Genomic DNA, 23252 nt, shown 5'->3' with positions numbered 1-23252 from the left:
AAACCACACCTCAGCCTGATGAACTGGAAATATGTTTAATATAAAATGTTGGTAGTCTCAAAGCATTATTTCCATATGAATTTACGAAAATGGGATTTTAAACAATCTGCAAAACATAGTAAGTAAGGGACAGTGGTATCTTTGAAAAACATACAAACAAAAGTTAAGAAGTCACAGTAAGATGTCTTATATATCGGTTTTCCCAAAATTAGATATACAAAACAATGAACAGTCATCTAAAAAAGTTCCCTCCCCAACAAAGAAACTGGGAATGAAACATGTAATTATAACGGTCTTTACAGGAACTCTCCAAAGGACAAATATCTTTAACAATAAAAAGGTGATGACAGAAACATAAGGACACTGAGGCTTAACTGACAACTCAATTCACATGATTCTGAAATAAAACATCCTGCCTGATTGTTAGCTTCATCTTAAACTGCCTTTCCTTCACTGCTATACAGTTACAACATAAATCTAGGAGACGCCTAAAATAGAAGATTAAAATGATATTATTAAAAAAATTTTCTTATCTGAGAAAATACAATATAATTGTCCCCTCAAAATATTCCTGATAACATTAGAAGGCTGTAAAGTGTTGAATCATATGTAATACCATCATTATCACATCAATTCAGGACTGTCACCTGTCAGAATGTTTAATAAAAACTTATGTTCCATCTGGTTCTTAAGTCTCTAAAAATTACAATTTAAAAATATAAAAGCCATGAGAGCAATCTGGCTTTTGCAGACGAATACTGGATAAACAGAGCTATAAAATTATGTATTCAGTCCTAACAATTAGTATATAAGAATTCGAGGATTTTTTTTTAATTAAAGTTATGAAGACACCAGTTTTATCTTCTATACTTACAGAAACTGTACACATATTCTGGGATGTCAGAGAAGGATAGGAGTCAATATTTACATAGTTATACCTCAAATAAACTAAGTTGAGCTACATATGCAATTTTTTGTGATAGCTAAATTTTTTGCTCCAAATTCACTCTGAATGAACTAACTAAATTCTCAGATCCCCACATGTGATGGCAAAAGAAACAAAAGAAACAAACAATTAGAGTAACAGTTCCATTTAGCAACTGAGAAAAAAAAGCTGCGCTTTGAAAGAGTGAATTCTTATCACTTTCCTAACATCGCTTTCTCTTATGCTATACAGAAGGGATGCCGTAAATGGCATTTTCTGAAGCCTGATACTAAATTCTTTTTAAAAAAAAATACACAGTATTCATACTGCATGCTTGAGCTGCAAAGAATAAAACTACAGTATAATGTGACTTGTCAACAAATTTGACAAGCACTGGGGCTGGCACCAGGGAGGACCTAACTCCCTTCAACTCCCAGTTATGTGGAAGTACAGATCACATAGCTTTATTATCTACAAGAACATTCCCACACATTACATACACTATTGCATAATCCAAGCATATTTAATCAGAAAAATATCAAATATTTATGAAACTTTAACTCCTATCTAATACATTAATCTATACCACCCCCATTTCCACTCCATCTATGAGATCCCAACAATTCTAATAATATCTCTTATATATTTTAAATAATGCACAATGACTTATAAAACTACTGCAAGTTATTTTCTTCTCTGTGAACTGGCCAACACGAAGGCTGGTAAGCGGCTTTCCAGTAATCGCGTAGAGACAGCATCTGTGTCATGTCTGTACAGATTAACTAGCTGCTGCTGCCCTTCTGCTGCTGTAAGTGAAGTTTCAAGATGAGCTCTCGAATATCTTCCCGTTTGGTCTTTATTACATGGCGAGGGAACCATTGCTCCAGATGAATCGGAAGTTCAAAGTTAACAATAGGGTCCTAATGACAGAGAAGACAATGGAATCACGTCAGCAGTATAACTCAAATTTGTCAACATTCATTTTTCTAAGAAATGAGAAATTGCTAACTTTTTAAAATAACAGCTTTAGTGAGACATAATTCACACAACATACAATTCACCTAAGGTATTCAACTGAATGATCTTCAGTATATTCAAAGTTGTGCAACCATCACCACAATCAATTTCATAGTATTTTCATTAAACTGCTAACTTTCGAACATCAAAATTAAACACCATTATGTTCTGCTACAATTCATGTTTAAGCGAATCAGTGCAAACAGAATTAGTAAACAATGATTCAATACAACACAGAAGTCAGCTTGGTTTGAACACAATCTTCTCCGCCATGTTACTGTTTTGTACTATTAAAACAAAGACCAAGGCCAGCAGTAAATGAAGACTCTCAGATAAAAAAAACAGAAAATTCTACAGAAGTACCTTCTTTTAGTCTAAGAAAACAGCCAATTTAGTGGTTTCAAGAATTGCTACATTTTCCATTATGTTAAGCTTAACAAGGAAGGTGCCACTGCAAACACAATTCTGCCTATCTTCAAGAAAATAAATAAATAAATGCTGAAGACTACCCTATATCATGTTTATAAATTTGATGAAACTAATAGAAGCTAGATGTGAGAAGGACATACTTGAAAAGGAAATTAAGAATCCCAGGGTTTAAAGCTGAAATGATGGGCTGACTGTGATTCTAGGAGCATATGTCAGTGGAGATTTATCTGTGCAAGTATTTTTATTAGAATTAATGTTGTTTTTCTTAGGCCCAGTTACAAAGTTCCACAGGTTTTGAGTGATCAACCTGAAACCTATTTTCTTCCACCCACAGTCTGTTATATTAGTGCACAAATTTGTGAAACACAAGGTTTAGCTTTTTGGGTTCCCCACCCCCTAGGAATCTTAAGTGGTGCTACAACCTAAATGAGAAGTATAATCTACAGACTGAGGCTACATAAACTAGAATTATATAGCAGATTCAGAATATGTGATGTAATAAGACACTCTGGATAATCTAAAAACAAAATCAAATCTCTTTGGAAAGAATATTAGAAGACCAGAATTGTCATCCTATAAGGCAGTTCCAGTGTAGAATAAAAAAGGAAAAAAACATAATAACACATTTAGTGGTTTCCATAATATATACCATCTTCTACTATAATCAATTCTCCCCAATTATACCAAAAGTTACAACTGCATACTATAACCTTCATGCTTTGAAAGTACATTTAAGGATTATCTAAACAAGCTTCTGGTCAAAAATACCCTATTCCTACAGCCATCTTCATAAATAATACTGGTTATGACTGAAGTAATAAGCTAACAGTTAAAAAAACAAAAAAGAGTGATTCCTTGCTATTTTTTTTTATTCCTTGCTATTTAAAACTCTTTTTACTGTTGCTCCAGTTCCTACAGAATCTCTGACGAGCTAGAAAATAATACCCAATCGTGTCACTGTACTTATGTAGCTGATGGTTTTCTGAGATTCTTAAATACACAAGTCATTGGTCTTGAAATTTTTCTTCAAATTTGTCTGTCTTATTCTCTCTCTGCCTTGAATCCATCTGCGACTCCAATTATATGTAAATCAGACTTTTTGACTGTACCACACTTGTCTCTTTTGCGCTTTTCTCTTCTTTACATTCTTTTTCCTTTCTTAGCTACAGTGGGGTACTTTCTAGTGTCCTTTTTTATAGTTCCCTAATCCTGTCTTCTGTCGTATTCAGTCTGCTATTAAACCCATCCAATAAGTTCTTAATTTCAGATATATCAGTATGCACTTTCAGTTCTAGAATGTCCACTCAACATTTTTTTTAAAGCAGATTCCATTTTCACCCATTTTGTTCATCTCGACTATTTTCTCCAATAAATTAATCAAATTATTTTAAAGCTCTTATCTTTTAACTCCAATATTTGGGTTATATATGGTTCTATGCCCTTTTATTTTTTCTTTCTTGATCACCTCTAACATTTTCCTGCTTCTTTGCTTGCCCAGTAATTTGTGATTATCTGCTAGTAACTATGAATAAAAAACTTACTTATATCTTCACATACCTTAAAGAAGCTTTCCACATATTGCAGTAAATATACACCACAATCACTGCTATTATCCTGTTTAGGAACTTTAGGGCACAGGTCCACCATGTTTGTTTTGCTGAATTCACGATGAGTTTTTCGTTTAACTTCCCATTCTACCTCTAAATACCTTAAATAAAACAAAAGTAGAGTGACTTGAACAGAAATTTCTTTACTATTATGTAAACTTTCACAAAGATGTAAAAGCATCTGCTGCCAAATATGTTGCCTCCAGCCACATTTCAAAAGACTTAAACCTTAACAGCACAAATTATAACTTGTGAGGCTTCAAAAATGCTAATAAAATCATCTGAGTTTCAAACTAAAAACTAGACTTTTTTCAACAACTTAACTTTTACAACTCATGTAAGGTAAGTCACTTATATTTACAAAGTAAACTTTAGTTGCTGGTTTTTTCCAGATCCTATAGCAAGTTTTAAAATTACCAACACACACACAAAATAAGAATATGAAGGAGTTTTTTTCCCTAAAGTGTTACTTTTGTTCAATTGTGAATATGAATTTCAAATTTACTTTTGATATAAATCCTTGAGAAATATTTTACACATAATGGGGTTATTATTAATTAGATCTATAGACCTCATCTAAGTACATAATACAATATAACTTCTGATCTAATCTTTTAAGTAATTCTTAAGGCAACTTACCAATCTGAGATTATAGTAAAATCATCACTACTTACTCCCGTAAATTCTGAACTGTGCTTTGTATAGAAGCAGCTTTCAAGGAATCCAGTATGAGAATGCATGGCCTATGAAAAGCAAAGAAAGGAATCAAGATGTATGTATTTGTAATATGAAATAAACCTAAATATCTGAAATATGTATTACAGCAGGTACGCACCTTTTACACATTTTCTTTGGTACTGTCACATTCATCTCAGGACTCTGAAATAACATGAATTTTTATGACTTTGAAATTAAAGCTAGTTTGAATAAATAAACTTTCAGTCATTTTTTAAAATGTTTCAAATAACTTTAAAATTTCAAATAAGAGTTCTTTTCATCATCTCAAGTAGGCCAAATTTGTTTTTAAAATTTATTATTTTCTGTCACTGGTGAAAAAGCTTATAAACTTTTACATGTGACCTTAAGAAGTTATGGAACTTTAACATAGCCTAAAAAACAAACTGGAACTTGAATTACTTGTATTCACAGTTGCCATCTTAAAAAAGATAAACAAGTTAATTGAATCTGTCCTTAATCACATTTTCTTAACTCAGTAAATGAAGTCAGTAGAGACAGACTTCTTCCCTTTGAAGCACAAGAAGCAAAGTATTAATGTATATTAAGGGACAAGAGAGGGCTTCCCTTGTGGTTCAGCTGCCTGAACCACAGGCAGCTGAAAAGAATCCGCCTGCAATGTGGGAGACCTGGGTTCAATCCCTGGGTTGGGAAGATCCCTTGGAGCAGGGAAAGGCTACGCACTCCAGTATTCTGGCCTGGAGAATTCCATGAACTGTATAGTCTATGGGGTTGCAAAGAGCTAGACACAACTGAGCAACTTTTCACTTTCACTTGCAAGGACAAGAGGTGGGGTATTTTGTTATTTTTGCTGATAAATTTAAGAATCAATAGATCAAACTTTCTTTAATATGCAGAACTTCTCAGTTATCTTTATTATGCTAATATTACAGTAAATCTCAAGGAGGGAAATAGAACACAGGATTTACTCAGCTTAACTGACTAAAATCCTTTTTATCATAAATGCATCTTAAAACAGAACTCAATTTGGGAAACCTGGCTCTAGAAGCAAGAAGAAACTCCCCTATTCCGCCACCGAGACATTAAAGAAGAAAACCTCCTTCCTTCTGCCCAATCTGTTCCAGTGACAATAAAGACATAAGCCTTTGCCAGCGAGGCTACTGCTATCTGTATGTATAAAAAAATAATCAGGTGACTACCTTAATCAATTAAGATACCAAAGCTAGACTATAAGTATCAATTTTGAGGTCCATTTGAAGAAAAGTTAACAGTAACTATCTTAGCCACAGAAGTCATATGGATTAACCGTGAGTCTACTTTGAATGATTTTTACCAACAATTTATAAAAATAGAAAGTGTAATGTAAAATACTGTACAGGAGGTGGTGACCAAAACCATCCCAAAGAAAAAAAAAACTGCAAGAAGGCAAAGTGGTTGTCTGAGGAGGCTAAGAAAAGAAGAGAAGCAAAACGCAAGAGGAAAAGAGAAAGATATACCCAACTGAATGCAGACTTCCAGAGAACAGAAAGGAGAGATAAGAAAGTTTTCTTATGTAACCAATGCAAAGAAATAAAGGGAAACAATAGAATGGGAAAGACTAGAGATCTCTTCACAAAAATTGGAGATATCAAGAGAACATTTCATGCAACAATGGGCATGAAAAAAAAACAGTAAGGACCTAACAAAAGCAGAAGGGATTAAAGAGTGGCAGCAAGAATACAAAGAACTATACAAAAAAAGGTCTTAATGACCTGGATTAATGGCCTATATAACCATGATGGTGTGGTGACTCACCTAGAAACAGAAAACCTGGAGTGTGAAGTCAAGTGGGCTTTAGGAAGCATTACTATGAAGAAAGCTAGTGGAGGTGATGGAATTCCAGCAGAGCTAATTCAAATCCTAAAAGATGATGCTGTTAAAGTGCTCACTCAATATGCCAGCAAATTTGGAAAACTCAGCAGTAGCCACAGGACTGGAAAAGGTCAGTTTTCAATCCAATCCCAAAGAAGGGCAATGCCAAAGAATCAAACTATCACACAATTGCATTCATTTCACATGCTAGGAAAGTAATACTCAAAACGCTTCGAGCTAGGCTTCAGCAGTATGTGAACTGAGAACTTCCAGATGTACAAGTTGGATTTAGAAAAGGCAGAGCAAACAGAGATCAAATTGCCAACATTCGTTGGATCATAAAGCAAGCAATGGAATTCCAGCAAAACATCCACATCTGCTTCACTGACTATGCAAAAAGCCTTTCACTGTGGAGAATTCTTAAAGATATGGGAATACCAGACCACCTTACCTGTCTCCTGAGAAACCTATATGTGGGTCAAGAAGCAACAGTCAGAACTGGACATGGAACAACAGAATGGTTCAAAATTGGGAAAGGAGTATGTCAAGGCTGTATACTGTCACCCTGTTTATTCAAAGGAACAAGTGGAAACAGTGACAGATTTTCTTTTCTTAGGCTCCAAAATCACTGTGGATGGTGACTGCAGCCATGAAGACACTTGGTCCTTGGAAGGAAAGCTAGACAAACCTAGACAGTGTATTAAAACCAAAGACAACACTTTGCTGACAAAAGTTTGTATAGTCAAAGCTATGGTTATTCCAGTAGTCATGTACAGATATGAGAGCAGGAAATTAAAGGCTGCAAGTGAAAGTCACTCAGTTGTGTAAGACTCTTTGCAACTCCATGAACTATACAGTCCATGGAATTCTCTAGGCTAGAATACTGGAGTAGGTATCCTTTCCCTTCTCCAGGGGATCTTCTCAACCCAGGGATCGAATCCAGGTCTCCCCCATTGCAGGCAGATTCTTCACCAGCTTAGCCACAAGGGAAGCCTAAAGAAGGCTGAGCACTGAAAAACCGATGCTTTTGAACTGTGTTGTTGGACAAGACTCTTGAGAGACCCTGGACTGCAAGGAGATCAAACCAGTCCATCCTAAAGGAAATCAACCGTGAATCCTGATTAGAGGACTGATGCTGAAGCTGAAGCTCCAATACTTTGACCACCTGATACAAAGAACTGCCTCACTGAAAAAGACCCTGATGCTGGGAGAGACTGAGGGCAGGAAGAGAAGGAGGCAACAGAGGATGAGATGGTTGGATAGCATCACCAACTCAATGGACATGGATTTGAGCAAACTCTGGGAGACAGTAAAGGACAGGGAAGCCTGGCGTGTTGTAGTCCACAGGATCACAAAGAGTCTGATATGACAGCAACTGAACAATGATTACTGCAAAAACTGATGAAATGATGAAGAATAAAAGTACATTTTCCCATAGAAATTGGAAAATTAGCTGACCAAGATGATCAGATAAACTACTAAATAAATGAATCTAGGAAGTTGAAGTAAGATAAACAGACACAAAAAGAAAGACAATTTCCCTTGATCCCTTCCCTATACCAACAAAATAAATCAAAGAATCATAAATCAGCATAATTTAATCATATGGTCCACCTGTATCTGTCATAGCCTACCTAGCTATGCCTTGTTTGAGACAGAGAATTGTTACATTCATGAGTTTCCCTCCCTCCATGTTCATAAAAGCACACTTACTTGAGAATCTTCTGTACCCAAGGACAGTGCTGAAGCAGTATGCAGATCGTTATCTAGTCAGAAATAACAGAACAGTTATGTGTGTTTATTTTATGTCTACCACAAGGTAGTGGGATAAAAACTGTAATGTGTATGCACACTGGTAGTTAAAGGAAAAAGAATACCTGGGAACTACTCAGTTTTTTTTTTTAATGGTTAATATTACAAAAAAAAAAATCCAAGTGATAGATAAAACAGACAATGCTTCATTAGCTGTCATCAGACAATACATAAACCCTACAGCCAAATCCTGAAATACCAGTTAGCTGGGCCAGTTTCCTATAAAAAGACAACGTTCATAGAATGCTCATTTATCAAAATCTCTGCTGTTTTAATGCAGAGGAGCATTAATTCACCTAGTAACAATTCTTCTAACATATGATCATAGGGTGTTGCATAAATACACTTTTACAGCACAGGAGAATTAGACAAAATTGAAAATAATCAGTTATTTTTTCAGTTTTTCTTTCTCCCACAAAAGATACAGGTTTTGGCTAGTATTAATGCTAATGACTAATATTAATTCTGCTTGCTGCTTAGGCTACAGCTATAAAATACAGTTTGATTTTTTTCTCAAAGAAAGGAGGCTTATTTACCTACTTAAGATCTATCTGGGTTGCAACATAAAAATCACGGAAGAAAGAGACCCCTATATTACCTAGCCAAATTACTAGTGTCAACACGACCTGTCTTGATTCATACCAAGAGAAAGAAAAAATGGGGTAGCTTTCAAGTTATGCCTGAAGATACATGATGTTTAATTCTTAGCAAGAATATTTTATAAAAAGTGCTATGATAAACTTGATATAACAGTTTAACTTCAGAATTACATTTTGTTTATACATGAGTCTGGGTATCATGAAAATTTCAGACATTTCTTCTAATAAACTAAATGATAAGAAGTAATTATACTGTTTATACTATCTTTCAACCTCATATTGTTCTCCATAATCATTTTACTTTTGTCATCATTATTAAAAATATGATCCACATTAAGTTTATCACCTATTCTGCTGCTGCCATGTTGGGATTCCTCAGCCTGGGAGTGCTGGGATATAGTTTGTGGAAAATCTTCATACACAACTTCTTCTAACCATGGAAAACAAATGACTGCAAGATACCAGTGAGACCTGTTGAAAAAGAAATATAATATTAACACAAAATTTAAACAATATAGAAGAATATATTCTAGAACTATAACTGAGAAGGTGGGTATGACAAATATTAATCCTGAATAAGTTCACTGTAATATCCAAACACACATTTCACAACTAATTTAAAAAGTACTAAGACTTCTTAGGGTAAAATCTGAGTAATTCAAACTTACTTTTATATAATTAATATTTCCTGTTGAGGATCTGCTTTAATAAATAAACAGAGCATCATCTTTTTTCTTTTAGTGCTTAAAGAGTTTGTTCTCTTAAATACTTGAAGATTCACCCTGAATGCTTTTCCTTTTTTGTTTAGAAAATCTTTTCTTGAGTACCCCTCACCTCCAAAAAAAAAAACTCTATGCCTCAGTCATTATAGTCTGGTGGGCATTTGTCATTTTATTTTTTTCAATATATACAACATAAGCACCGTCAAACCAAAATCCAAGACAAAAAAACTCATTTATTTTAGCTACTTCCTTAGAAAAAAATTTAAACATAACACCTTGATTGATATACCCATACTTTTTTACTGGTTACTAATCTAAAAATGCACAAAGTACTTTTCTCCACCCTCCAATTTTTTTTCTGAAATACTCACGACTCATTTACAGGCACAAAGATGTAATCCTTGTTAAAGATGTTTATGTGACGAGTCCATGTTCTTACTCTCTTATGTCTTCTCTGAGCCATTCTGGGAATAAAAAGATAGATATATTTGGTAGAAAAAAAATTCAAAATTTAAGATAAGAATAACCATCTTCTTCAAGATACATAATATTTAACAGACTGGAAAATGTGCTTTTATTAACATCTGGCTGTTTTTAAATATGACCACTATTTATAAACATAAAATAATGGATAAGAGAAAGGCAGCAATTCATAAAATGCTCTATAGATTCTAAAAGTGTCTGAACAACTGAATATGAACAGTTATACCTATTTATTCTGATATAAAATATTATCATTAAACCTTAACAGAACTGTCTAAATGCTGTATGTGTGATGAGGGAGTTGTTAAAACTTAATGGAAGAGGAGGGATGAGGTAAAGATTCTTAAATTTTTAAAGATGAAATTCTTCTCCCTTTATCTCATTTATAAGAATATTATACGACAAGGAATACCCTGGCAGTTCAGTGGTTAAGGCTTTGCTTTCCAATGCAAGGGATGCAGGTTCAATCCCTGGTCTGGGAGTTAAGATTCCACATGCCTCCTGGCCAAAAAACCAAAACATAAAACAGAAGCAATATTGTAACAAATTCAATAAAGACTTTAAAAATGGTCCACATTAAATAAACAAACAAAAGAACATTATAGGACAATGAGTTAAGCATATGCACCATCCATCTTTTATTTTATTTCTTTGATAAATATTGGATTCTTAAGAATAATGAAAATCACTCACACTGCCCTAAAGGAATTTACAAAATAATGAAGAAAGAAAAAAAACTACAACAAATAACTAAAATGTAAGTTTCATAAGGGATACAAATGAATTATGGTGATGGCATCTAAGAAAACCATCAAGAATGAATCCTTTTCATTCATCAAGAATGAATTCCTTTTCTTTATGTCATTAGGGTGTTACAAGAAGGAAGATATCAAACCAAGTTTGGATGTCAAAGAAGGTTCTAGGAAAGGGATGGCATTTCACAGTTTCATAAAGGAGGTTATGGTATGACATCTGGCTCAGTCCCAGGAAGGACCTCTTTTTAGTTAGAAAATTAAACAAACAATGGTTTGTTCTTATATATTTATATACCAAGTAACACAGGAAACACATCTTTGCTCTATCCCTGGCCATGAGAATATCTAACCAAACTTACGGGAATAGATGTTGGGAGTAAAATGGAATCTAGAACAGGCTAAAAGATGTGGTAGGAATCAGACACTAGCAAAAGAACAACTTTGTAAAATAATGAGTCATATGTTTACCAAGTTTTCTTATTTCAAAGTGATCCAACCATTACAATGATTATAAATAATTATTTTTACCCAGTACAGAATCTCTGTTGTCCATTTAAAAAATCTTGAGAGAGGCAGCTGGTTTTCTTTTGTTTTATGTTGGTGTTTGATAAATTTCCTGATTATGCTAACCTTACTTCACTGGGAATACATCAGACATTGGACAGAGCAAGGATGATAAGAGGGAATATAGGGCCATAATATGATCTCTTACTCTCTGTTCCTAACTAACTGGAAAATTCTCAATTAAATGTCTAACAGTTCTCTCCCTGTTCAACAACATACATTATTATCTTTTGTTCTGAGTTCCCAGTATGTTCTCAGAACTGAGCAAAATGTACCAGCTATAGAGTAAATGGCAACCCACTCCAGTACTCTTGCCTGAAGAATCCCATGGAGGGAGGAGTCTGGTAGGCTACAGTCCATGGGGTCGCAAAGAGTCGGACACGACTGAGCGACTTCACTCACTCACTCATAGAGTAGAAGAAAAAACAGATGCAGTCCCTGACCTCACGGAGCTTATATTTTAGAATGAGAAACTGAAAACAAACAAACATAAAAATTATTAGAAACAGTTTTAAAATAAACTAAAAAAGTACCAAGAGAGAAAAAAAAAAGTGCCAGGAGAAGAAATTTCCGTCAGAAAACGGCAAAGAGCTTAGCATATTCAAAACCTAAAAGGAGGCAGGCTGAGCTGAAGGATGGTAAATGAAGGGAGAGAATGGTGAGATGAGTTTAGGGAGATGGACAGGAGTGGCTCTTGCTGAATCTCATAAACCACAGTAACGACTGTCTATCGTTTAATCTGCTATTTCCTAACATTGATAGCTTGAGCTTCCTGTAGGATTCATTGGCCATCAATTATGGTTTGTATCCCTCGCAAGTTTGTTTCTGGATTCTTTTTTTTTTTAACCAATTTGTATGGATTCTTTGTGTGAATACTAACTATATACACATCGGCCAAGCATTAGTATGAGTATTGGTGTGTGTATGTGTATGTATGTGTTCATATGTATATGGGTGTGTGTATACGAAGATATGTTATGCATAAGATACATGTAATATCTATATCACCCTGGAAGAAGGCACTCATTTAAATTAGTTTTGTCTTACGTTTATATATGATCAGGCATATAACATCTAAGTTTTTTCTAATTTTTTAATAAAAAAAAATTTTAAATACAGCAGAATCTACCTTTTCATTTCCTCAGTTTCTAGGTACATATGCCAACTGCATAATCTCCACACTGACTAGTAATCTTAACACAAAATGTGGGATTAAGTGTAGGGTGCCAACCATCAATTTCTATACACATAAAATAAAAGAAGGGGGCATGAGAAATGTTAAATATCTAATCTGTTTACTACATCCTCCCCTTCCATATCTCCCCCTCCGTTAACTCTAATTATAAGGAATATTTTCATACTGTGATTTTCTCCTTAGTTGATCCCAGAAGGTCTTGTCTACCAGCACAAATTTCAAACCTATAAAGACACTCAAAATATGGATGACCACACATTCCAGTTTGTATAAGTATAAAACCAATATACACAGGTTGCCTAGTGTAGCTATTAATAGAGCCCCCTTTTACTCACTCAAGTGTTCCAATTTAGACCATGAATTATATAGCTGCAATACTATAAATAAGAGAAAGAGCTTGAACTTTTAAATTGGAAAGCTATATCCAACTTCTGATAACTTATCTAACTTTTTTAAGCTTCAGTTCACAACAATGGCCATTTATCTCATAAGACTATTGTGGAATCAAACAATAACCTTATGTTCACTGTCCTGGTTCCAAGCAGGTACTCAGTAAATGTTAATACTCTCTCTATTGCTATTATTTTTCTCCAACAACACAACAAACTCAGTTTACCCATTTAATCATATTTTCAGTTGCCTATTACTCCTATTATTTTAAAGGGATGAAACAACTCTCACAGCCATTTATTTTGAAGGCAGTCCAGTAAAACAAAAACATCTCTGGACTAACAGTTAAAAGAAAGATTTAAATATCATCAGTTCTGTCACTTTATCAGAGTTCTGACAACCTTCACTGGCCTGCTTCCTCATCTGAAAAATGCCTTGCATATCTAAAAGCACTGTTCTGTACAGAAATGTACCTTGTAAAGTGGGAGACAAATGTTTACATTAACTTTTTAAAAAAATAGAAACTCCTAATTTTATCATACACCTACCACACAGATTATCACACAAAGCATTAGGGGTGGGGAGAGAGGTGAAATCTGCTCACAGCTATTCAAGTTACTGCTAAGATAAAAAAATTACACCTTCTTCTTTTTTGCCTATCCTTAACCACTGCTCAGACCCTGATGCTGAGAAAGATTGAAGGCGGGAGGAGAAAGGGACGACAGAGGATGAGACTGTTGGATGGCATCACTGACTCAACGGACATGAGTTTGGGTAGATTCTGGGAGTTGGTGATGGACAGGGAGGCCTGGCGTGCTGCAGTCCATGTGGCTGCAGGGAGTCGGACACAACTGAGCGACTGAACTGAACTGAACCACTGCTCTGTAAGTTTTAGAATTAATCAGAAAACTAATTGGACAGAAATTCAGCTAAATTGTGGGGACACAGTATTTTTTATAATGTTACCTCAGTTTAATTAAACAGTAGTATGTTAGTGAGAGTCCAACCAGGAAAACAAAAATCTTCATATATATTTAAGACAGATAAAATGTAATGCAAATTACTGGCTACAGTGGTGACAGAAGAAGTACAAAGCCACAAACAGCAATCAGTGAGGCACCCAGAGCTGGGCAGAGGAGGAGGACGCTACACCCAGTGCTGGAGGGGCGAGTGAAGAAGCAGTGGCCCCAGACGGAAGTCAGAGCTCTGCCCGTCCAGTGAGAGAAGGGCCCACAAATGAACTAGAATCACTACGAAAATAACTGCCCAAGGCAAAGAGGGTAAGGAAGAGACATCTGACATCTTCTTTCCTTGCCCTCCAACATTCCCAACAGAACAACTGTAAACACAGCCTGCAAGAGTAAGGCTCCCAGTGAGGAGGAGCAGAACAGCGGGAGGGTGGGAAATGCCTTTCAGAACAGACAGGCCCAGGACACGCCCAGGTGGCAACACTGCTCACTCTAGGCAATACAGTAAGAAGGTATTTTGCTAGGAGCATCAAAATAGTAATGCTTTCCTCTTAAAACTTAAGTATATTGGAAGGCTGACTTACGAAAGATTTGGATTATCTTCTGTTAAATTATTTTCCTTTCTTGTCAAGCATTTGTAGAAAAAGCTACTAAAAATATGACTTCGTTCAACAAGTTCATCTGATGCCTTCTCCAATATAAGATACCTATAAAGTAACAATACCACAAAAGTAAGTTATTTTTAGATTTTACCTGGTTTTCCTCCAATTATTTTATGTGTTCTGAAAATCTTCATTTACATGTCCAATTAGAGTTAAAGCAATCCTGCAGTTTGCTCTGATTTCAGATTTTTTTTTTTTTGGTTCTTTAACTACCTTACCTTCAATCAAGATCAATTAAAGCAGAAATTTTCCATTTTCTCATTCATTTACTTAACACATATTTCTAGTGTGTGCTAAGATACCGTATTTATACTAGCAACATTAAATGAGAGGGGGGAAAAACAAGTTCCTGCTCCCAGAAAAGTGAGGGTAAAAAGGAAATATTAATCAGATAATCATACAATCACATATAAAACTGAAACCATGACATTCCTAAATAAATCCAGAGAAATTTTAATAACTCTTGAGACACAACTAGTCGCTAAATCCTTACTCCATTTCCATATAAAACAATTCTTCAACACAAGCTTATATTTCAATCACTTAGTGACTAAATCTCTCATATTTAGAGAACTCTGGTGTTGTTAATAGTTTACAAAGGTTCAAAAATGACCTTGCAATTGCTTTTTTTAAAAAAGCATAAAAGACAAACTCAGCTTGAATGTTTTTAATGTGGTCATGCAGAGCATATACTGTGTGACAGGAGACACAACAGATGCCTTTGGTGTGCTCCAAGTGTTCTTTTATCTTAATCTGAGTGATGATGACCTGGGTACATATATATGTGAACATTCATGAGCTGTACACTTAAAATTTGTGCACCTTCCTACTTGAAAGCTATTCATCAATTTTAAAAATAATTAGGAAGCAGTTCAAAAAATTAACACAGGATCCCCTCTGAAAACAATTCAAAGAGATACAGGCACTTCAGTGAAAAACAAGTATAGAAAAATACTCTTAGAATTAAATTATAAATAAAATTTTAGTAATTATTTCCAATAAAACATACCAAAATTAACACTAGAGATAATTTAATATATCTTGCAAAATATAAATTTGACACTACTGAGGGATACAAAACTTAGTAAGATGTAAGATGCTCAACCTTTAGAAGGAAAATCATCGTAATGCCACCAATAACTTTAAAATAAGGCAAAATACTATATGAACCATAAAAGAGATACAAAAAAGGTATTATGAGAGTTAATACCTGTTTAATTGGGAAAGGTTTTCAGAGAGGGTAACACTTGTGAGGAAGGGGAGTAAAATTTCAAAGGGGAATAAAATTTTAACACATTAAGATAAAGAGGAGAATATTCCATGAAGCAAGAGTAACGGCATTAAGGCAGAAGAGTGACTAAGGGATGGGCTTTGTTTAGTAGACTGTTTATAATTCAATTTTGCTGGACTACGAAATAGGCACAGGGTCATTAGTAAATGACAGGAAACACAGATTAGTGTCATATTATCAAAACACTCAAATGCTTGACTGAACTCACTTTGACAGGTAATAAGAAATAAAAATTTCTAATGAGATTTGCATTCATGAAGTAGTTTATGAATAATAATGGTGGTAATAATATACTTAACAGATAGGAAAACAGAAACAAAGGATATAAAAAATTAAGTTAGGTACGATAAGTATACTAAAAAGATTGATGAGAGAAGAAAGATAAATGAATTTGAGAGACCAAATCTACTACTCAGGCAACTGAGTATATAGAAAGGAAAGAGAGGGTGAAGAGACAATGATAATGGAAACTTCACTTCCAGCCCAGATGGAATAAGAGAGATCAGATTTACACTCCTATTTGAAACAAACAAAAAATCAAACAAAATATATGAGGCAATAGTTTTTAAAACACTAGACATCAGCAACAAAGAATAGTGACCCTTGAGAGATGGTGAGGTCCATAATTGCCTCAGCTTACTGCCTTGATACATTTCAGATTACAACACAGAAAGGAATAACCCAGGTGAAAGATGGTAGACTCCCTGAGTTTAGGAGATGCTGAGAGTCAGGAAAGACTAAGGCAGCAAGAGTTTGCAGATCAGAATACTGGAAAGGAAAAAGCAGTACAGACAGAAAACTCCAAACATATGCAGAGCATACTCCTCAAGAATTTAGCAGAATACTGATCACTGCATATACGTAAGGAAGACACTTGAGACTGGAAAAAGAACTATCTGAAAAAAGTAGAGAGAATGCTACCCAGCATTCCTGCAAATTGCAGGAATACTGCCTGTTACTACAAGCCAGACTGGAAAACCTCGTAATTCATGAGAAACTAAGTACAGTATTCAGAAGGGTCTTTCCTCAGTAGTGGGGATTAATCTGTTGGTCTTACCTAATAAATCTTAAAAAGCAAGAGTTTAAAACCAGTGAACTGTTTCCAGATCAGCTCAGTTCAGTTGCTCAGTCATGTCTGACTCTTTGCGACCCCGTGGACTACAACACACCAGGCTTCCCTGTCCATCCCAACTCCCAGAGCCTACAAAAACTCATGTCCATCGCATTGATGATGCCATCCAACCATCTCACCCTCTGTCGTCCCCTTCTCCCGCCTTCAATCTTTCCCAGCATCAGGGTCTTTTCAAATGAGTCAGTTCTTCGCATGAGGTGGCCAAAGTACTGGAGTTTCAGCTTCAACATCAGTCCTTTCAATGAACACCCAGGACTGATCTCCTTTAGGAAGGACTGGTTGGATCTCCTTGCAGTCCAAGGGACTCTCAAGAGGCTTCTCCAACACCACAGTTAAAAAGCATCAATTCTTTGGCGCTCCGCTTTCTTCACCGTCCAACTCTTACATCCATACATGACTACTGGGAAAACCATAGCTTTGACTAGATGGACCTTTGTTGGCAGAGTAGTGTCTCTGCTTTTTAATATGCTGTTTAGGTTGGTCATAGCTTTTCTTCTAAGGAGCAAGCATCTTTTAATTTCATGGCTGTAGTCACCATCTGCAGTGATTTTGGAGCCCAAAAAATAAAATCTGTCACTGTTTCCACTGTTTCCCCATCTATTTGCCATGAAGTGATGGGACCAGATGCCATGATCTTAGTTTTCTCAATGCTGAGTTTTAAGCCAAATTTTTCACTCTCTTCTTTCACTTTCATCAAGAGGCTCTTTAGGTCTCTCACTGTTTCCATTGTTTCCCATCTATTTGCCATGAAGTGACGGGACCGGATGCCATGATCTTAGTTTTCTGAATGTTGAGCTTTAAGCCAAAATTTTTACTCTCCTCTTTCACTTTCATTAAGAGGCTCTTTAGTTCCTCTTCACTTTCTGCCATAAGGGTAGTGTCACCTGCCTATCTGAGGTTATTGATATTTCTCCCAGAAATCTTGATTCCATCTTGTGCTTCATCTAGCCCAGCATTTCGCTGATGTACTCTGCATATAAGTTAAATAAGCAGGGTGACAATATACAGCCTTGACGTACTCCTTTCCTTATTTGGAATCAGTCTGTTGTTCCACGTCCAGTTCTAAATGCTGCTTCTTGACCTGCATACAGAATTCTCACAGGCACATCTGTAGGGAGTTTTGGAATCTCAGAGGGCAACATAACCAGGAGAAAAAAAAAAAAAAGAAAACCCACAGAATTTAAGCCTAACCGCAACTGTGGAAAAGGGCTTTTCCCCCGAAAGGCTCTAACCTAACAACCTAAAGCACAGCCTGTCCTGCCCACCAAACAAAGGATTGAGTCACTACCAAAGGAGAGATAGCTGGCTGCTACAGGCCCGTCCCCGCCTGGAGGCAGAGAGGCAGAGAGCCAGAGCTGGAAGGCAAGCGGCTGCTGCAATCTCAACCCCAGAGATGGCACCTTCCACCAAACTGTGAGCAGGTTCCCAGCTGCTAACCAAGTTTTCCTGAGATCCTGGATGGTTGACAGCCACCAGGAGGGTCGCAGTCTGAGATCAGCTCTCCAGAGGAGACATATGGCACATGTGAGACAGTGTTCTCATGGCTCCCCTGGGAAACCAAGCAGCCGGGACCAAGCTCTCATGGCTCCCCCGGGAAACCAAGCAGCCGGGACCAAGCTCTCATGGCTCCCCCGGGAAACCAAGCAGCTGGGACCAAGGAGGTGATGAGAACGCTCGGCCCACCTAGGACAGTGGACTTGCCAAGAACCTGGTCGCCCGAGCTGCTCAGACCTGGAAAGGGCACAGAACGCATGCCCAACCCACAGAGACAGAGCCAGAACTGTGTCTGAGTGTCTCCTATGGAGGCACAGGTCAGCGCTGGCCTGCCCCAGGGGCAGGGGCTCTGGGTGCAGCAGACCTGGGTGTGGCATAAGCCCTCTTGGAGGAGTTCGCCATTAGCCCCACCATAGAGCCAGCAGAACTTACACAGGACTGGGGAAACAGACTCTTGGAGGGCACAAACAGGACCTTGTGTGCACCAGGACGCAGGAGAAAGGATTAGTGACTCCACTAGAAACTGGCCCAGACATGCCCATGAGTGTCCAAGAGTCTCTGGTGGAGGCGTAGGTCGGTGGTGGCCTATGAAGGGTCGGGAGCACTGACCACAGCAGTGTATGCATGGGACCTTTTGAAGGAGGTCATCATTATCTGCATTACCTCCACTATAGTTTGGCCTCAAGTCAAGCAACAGGGAGGGAACACAGCCTCTCCCATCAACAGAAAATTGGATTAAAGATTTATCAAACACGGCCCCACCCATCAGAACAAGACCCAGTTTCCCCCTCCATAAGTTTGCCTTCAGGAAGCTTCCAGAAGCCTCTTACTCTTATCCATCAGAGGGGAGACAGAATGAAAACCACGGTCACAGTAAACTAACCAAACGGATCACATAGACCACAGTTTTGTCTAGCTCAGTGAAACTATAAGCCATGCTGTGTAGGGCCACCCAATATGGATGGGTCATGGTGGAGTTTCCAAATAATCTGTTTCAAAACAAAATTCAAAAATATTTACAGGAACATACCAGCACCCAGTAAAAATATCACCAGACATGCAAAGAAGAAAAAAAGAAAGTATGACTCATAATGAGAAAAATCAGTCAATTGAAACCAACCCAGAACTGACAAGGATGCTAGAATAAGTAGAAAAAGACATTTTAAAAGTTATTATATAATATATTCCATATATTCAAAAAGCTACAGACATGAAAGATATTTTTTAAAAAGGCTCAAATAGAACTTTTAGAGATTCATTCTACAAAGTTCAAGATGAACAGCAGATGGTAACATGAGACTTTTAAGTCTTATCCTTACTAGAATAGGGAGAGCACTATTACTAAAATGGTAGGGCTGAAATTATATGATGATAATAAATTGATTTGGGAATGGTCAGTAAAAATAATCAGGAGGCATCTTGAAAAATAAATGTTAGAAATGTGGGTCTAAGGATATAGTACAAAATGAGGACAAGAGACAAATTATCACTGCATGAAAGTTTATAAAACTTTTTTATAAATTCATTCAGCTTGGCTATATAAAAAATTGAAAACTATAAGAGAATAGTGATATAGATTTTTTAAATGTTGGTTAACTTTTACAGTGCTTAAGGACACATAAAGAACTATATAGTTGTTTCTTCCTGGTTCCCAAAGTGATCTGTCATTATGTAAGTACTTTTGTCAATAATACTACAGTCAAAGCATCAAGCATCACTGACTCAATGGACATGAGTTTGAGCAAAACCTGGGAGATGGTAAAGGACAGAGCAGCCGGGCGGGCTGCAGTCCATGGGGTGGCAAAGAGTTGGACCTGACTTAGTGACTGAACAACAAAATAGTGAAAGAAGTATCAATCAACAGCAAGCAAATAACACAAAGGAAAACAAATGAAACAAGAGTAACTCTTCTAAAGTACATAGTATCTACGGGAAGTAAAGAAATGAAACTGAACTTGCCAACACTAGAAAACTTCCCTAGACAAAATTTTTCAAATCTGAAATTTTAGCAAGTTATTTTCAGCTAGAGTTAAAATACTTCAGAGATATTTACTTTAAGATTTACATCAACACCTGTAAAACAAATAACATAATGACACAATCATGCTTCACTGTACTTACTTAAGATAGAAATCAATGATTACATCATTAAGAAACTCTCCTTCTTCTAAGCACTCCAGATCTTCATTAGTTACTCCTAAGCCCCCTTTAGTAGGTGGTGGAGGATATACAATCAACCTTAAAAAATAAAAATAAAAGTAAAATATATTAGTAATGAAAACTCTAGTCTCAAAGGGATTTGTTCTTTGGGACAATACAGGGCAGTAGTATTCAATGACTAAAATCTTAGGGTAAAAATATTTGACACAATACAATCAACTATATTTTCCTTCCTTCGTTTTCACAAGCTACTGATAGTACTGTCATGGAGCATCTTTTCATTTCTAATCCTTCCCAAGTGGGCTAGTTTCAGTTTTTGTCTAATCAACAGGTTATCTATCACTGAGGATGTCTCTCTTCTGTTGAATATTTAACTTTCAACAAACTGAAGTAATAAACCATATAAGATTCTCCTATGCTCCAGTTTCCACTGTTAAGTTTGAATACCCAAGACTAAAACAGTCAGCAGTCAAAAACTATCTTCTCCTACTAGTAATGAGTCTATACCAGCTGGACAATGAAGAAATATCATGGGAACTTAGGAGGCAAGTTTCCCATAACAACATGCTTACAATATAAAACTTAGGAGAACATAAAGGAAATAAACCATCAGATCACAACCAGAAAAGTGGAAAACAAAATGACAACTAATTAGGCATTTTTTCCTTTGGTACCCTCTCTTAAAGTTCAGAAATAAGAGCAGTTGTGAATTCTGGCTATAATCTTGAAACAGACAGGGTGGTACTCACTGCACAAATATACTCAATAATAAAAGTATAATATGTACTTGTTGAACTAGAAAGATTCCAGAAGGTTAAGAATCACCTGCAATTGATTTAATCTTCATAACCATTGCACCTAAATTAAATAATACGGGAAATTTTTAAGTCATAAAGTGATAATAACTATTTAATGGCTATTTCCCTATCCTGCGCTGTCCGTTTGTTTTTTAACAGAGAAAAGGAATCATGTAGAGGAATAGAAATTATTCTCAAATGCAAAGACTCGCTTATTCTACTTTACTACTATAAGAAGACACAAGAAAGACCAAATAGGATCAAGAAAGTAACTTGTGAAGGGAAGCTCTGATGAACTTCAAAATACCCAAAATTGAGGCACACTTTTGTAAGTAATTTCTCTTTTCCTATCATATATTCAGATATGGGATATATAATCTTAAAAACCATATACTTCTATTCAAATATTTCCAATAAAGGCTTTGACACATTTGACATCTTGGCTACCACTTCTGACTTCTTAACATAAAACATAAAAGTAAGTGAAGTGGCACTGACTTGATTATTTCTATTGTTAACTGTCAGCAAGAAAGCAAAACTGAAAACATTTAAAAAGGTAAAACACTTAAACTCAGCAACAGGAATGAAGACTACTAAAGTGCCCGCCTATTACAAACAGGATACGAGACAGCACATACTTCTGAACAGGTCCAGTGTGCCTGACTTCTCGCCATTCCTCATCTGGATTCGATGTGATGGAAAGCGAATAGCAACCACTGCTCTGCTTCTGCAGTAAGGTGTAAGTAGGCTTGGCTGTATCTGTATTTGAGGGCTGACCCCCCAAAAAAAGGCAAAGTAAAAGGTCTCCTTATACCCGTACACACACATATTAACTCTCAAAAGGACAAAGTCAGAAGTTAGACTTGTTAAGAGAAAATAGGACTAAAAGAAATACACACCAATGAGTTATATACATATACATATACTCTTACAATTTCTACAAAGATATAATCAAATCAAAATAATACTCTGGAGCAAAACATAATGTACTATGGATCAAAATTTAACCTGAAGTGTGACTTACAGGCCTGGGTTTTATAATTTTAGAATCTGAAAACAGTGCTGTTCAAAATGAACAAAAGAGGTGATAAGTAGTAGGAATGTTTTTAAAAGACTGATAAGTGTTTATAACAACATAAACCAATATTTTATTATTAAGTGGAAAACTATGATACAAAGTTGCATATACAGTGTAATTATCAGGCAAAATTTTCACAATATTATGCAAAAGCCAGTGGTGAAGTCTTACACCTTATCTTTCACTAATGTGTCTTTCTACAGACCTTTAAAATAACAGATTAAAATAACCAAATCCACATGTGCGTTCATGTGTGTGTGTGTGTGTGTGCACACCCCCATCACAGAAAACTTAAAACACTTTTCTTTCTGGGGGTATTTGGCAGAGATATATAAGCCATAAGTATATTAACAAACTTCTATAAAAATAAATACAGCATTTTAAGACTTACCATTAATTGTTTTAAGATAATCTTAGACTTATATAATAATTACAATAAATAAGCCTCTAAGATGGTGCTAGTGGTAAAGAACCCGTCTGCCAATGCAGGAGACATAAGAGACGTGAGTTCGATCCCTAGGTGGGGAAGATCCCCCGGAGAAGGGCATGGCAACCCACTCTAGTATTCTTGCCTGTAGAATTCCATGGACAGAGGACCTTGGCAGGCTATGGTCCATAGGGTATC

At 36.2% G+C, this 23252-nt stretch overlaps 1 protein-coding gene across 5 annotated transcripts in view; it reads right to left on the bottom strand.

Moving 5' to 3' along the window:
* Window positions 1–19: 19 nt before the first annotated feature.
* Window positions 20–23252, bottom strand: part of SENP7 (SUMO specific peptidase 7) — a 155467-nt gene continuing 132234 nt past the window's right edge. For 4 of the 5 annotated variants that reach the window (XM_020896784.2, XM_020896785.2, XM_070454959.1 and 1 more), the window contains 10 exons: window positions 22188–22321; window positions 20714–20830; window positions 14598–14720; window positions 10030–10122; window positions 9283–9407; window positions 8239–8291; window positions 4814–4857; window positions 4653–4721; window positions 3929–4079; window positions 20–1845 (listed from right to left, as the gene is read on the bottom strand). In XM_020896784.2, the coding sequence (XP_020752443.2) occupies window positions 1708–1845; window positions 3929–4079; window positions 4653–4721; window positions 4814–4857; window positions 8239–8291; window positions 9283–9407; window positions 10030–10122; window positions 14598–14720; window positions 20714–20830; window positions 22188–22321 (1047 nt within the window). In that variant the 3' untranslated portion in view covers window positions 20–1707. The remainder of the gene's footprint in view (window positions 1846–3928; window positions 4080–4652; window positions 4722–4813; window positions 4858–8238; window positions 8292–9282; window positions 9408–10029; window positions 10123–14597; window positions 14721–20713; window positions 20831–22187; window positions 22322–23252) is intronic. The other variant, XM_070454958.1, reaches the window with a different exon arrangement.

This window comes from Odocoileus virginianus, chromosome 25, assembly GCF_023699985.2.
Source record: "Odocoileus virginianus isolate 20LAN1187 ecotype Illinois chromosome 25, Ovbor_1.2, whole genome shotgun sequence".
NCBI lineage: Eukaryota > Metazoa > Chordata > Mammalia > Artiodactyla > Cervidae > Odocoileus > Odocoileus virginianus.
Note: the sequence above shows the minus strand (reverse complement) of the source record. Positions and strands in the feature narration are given on the sequence as shown.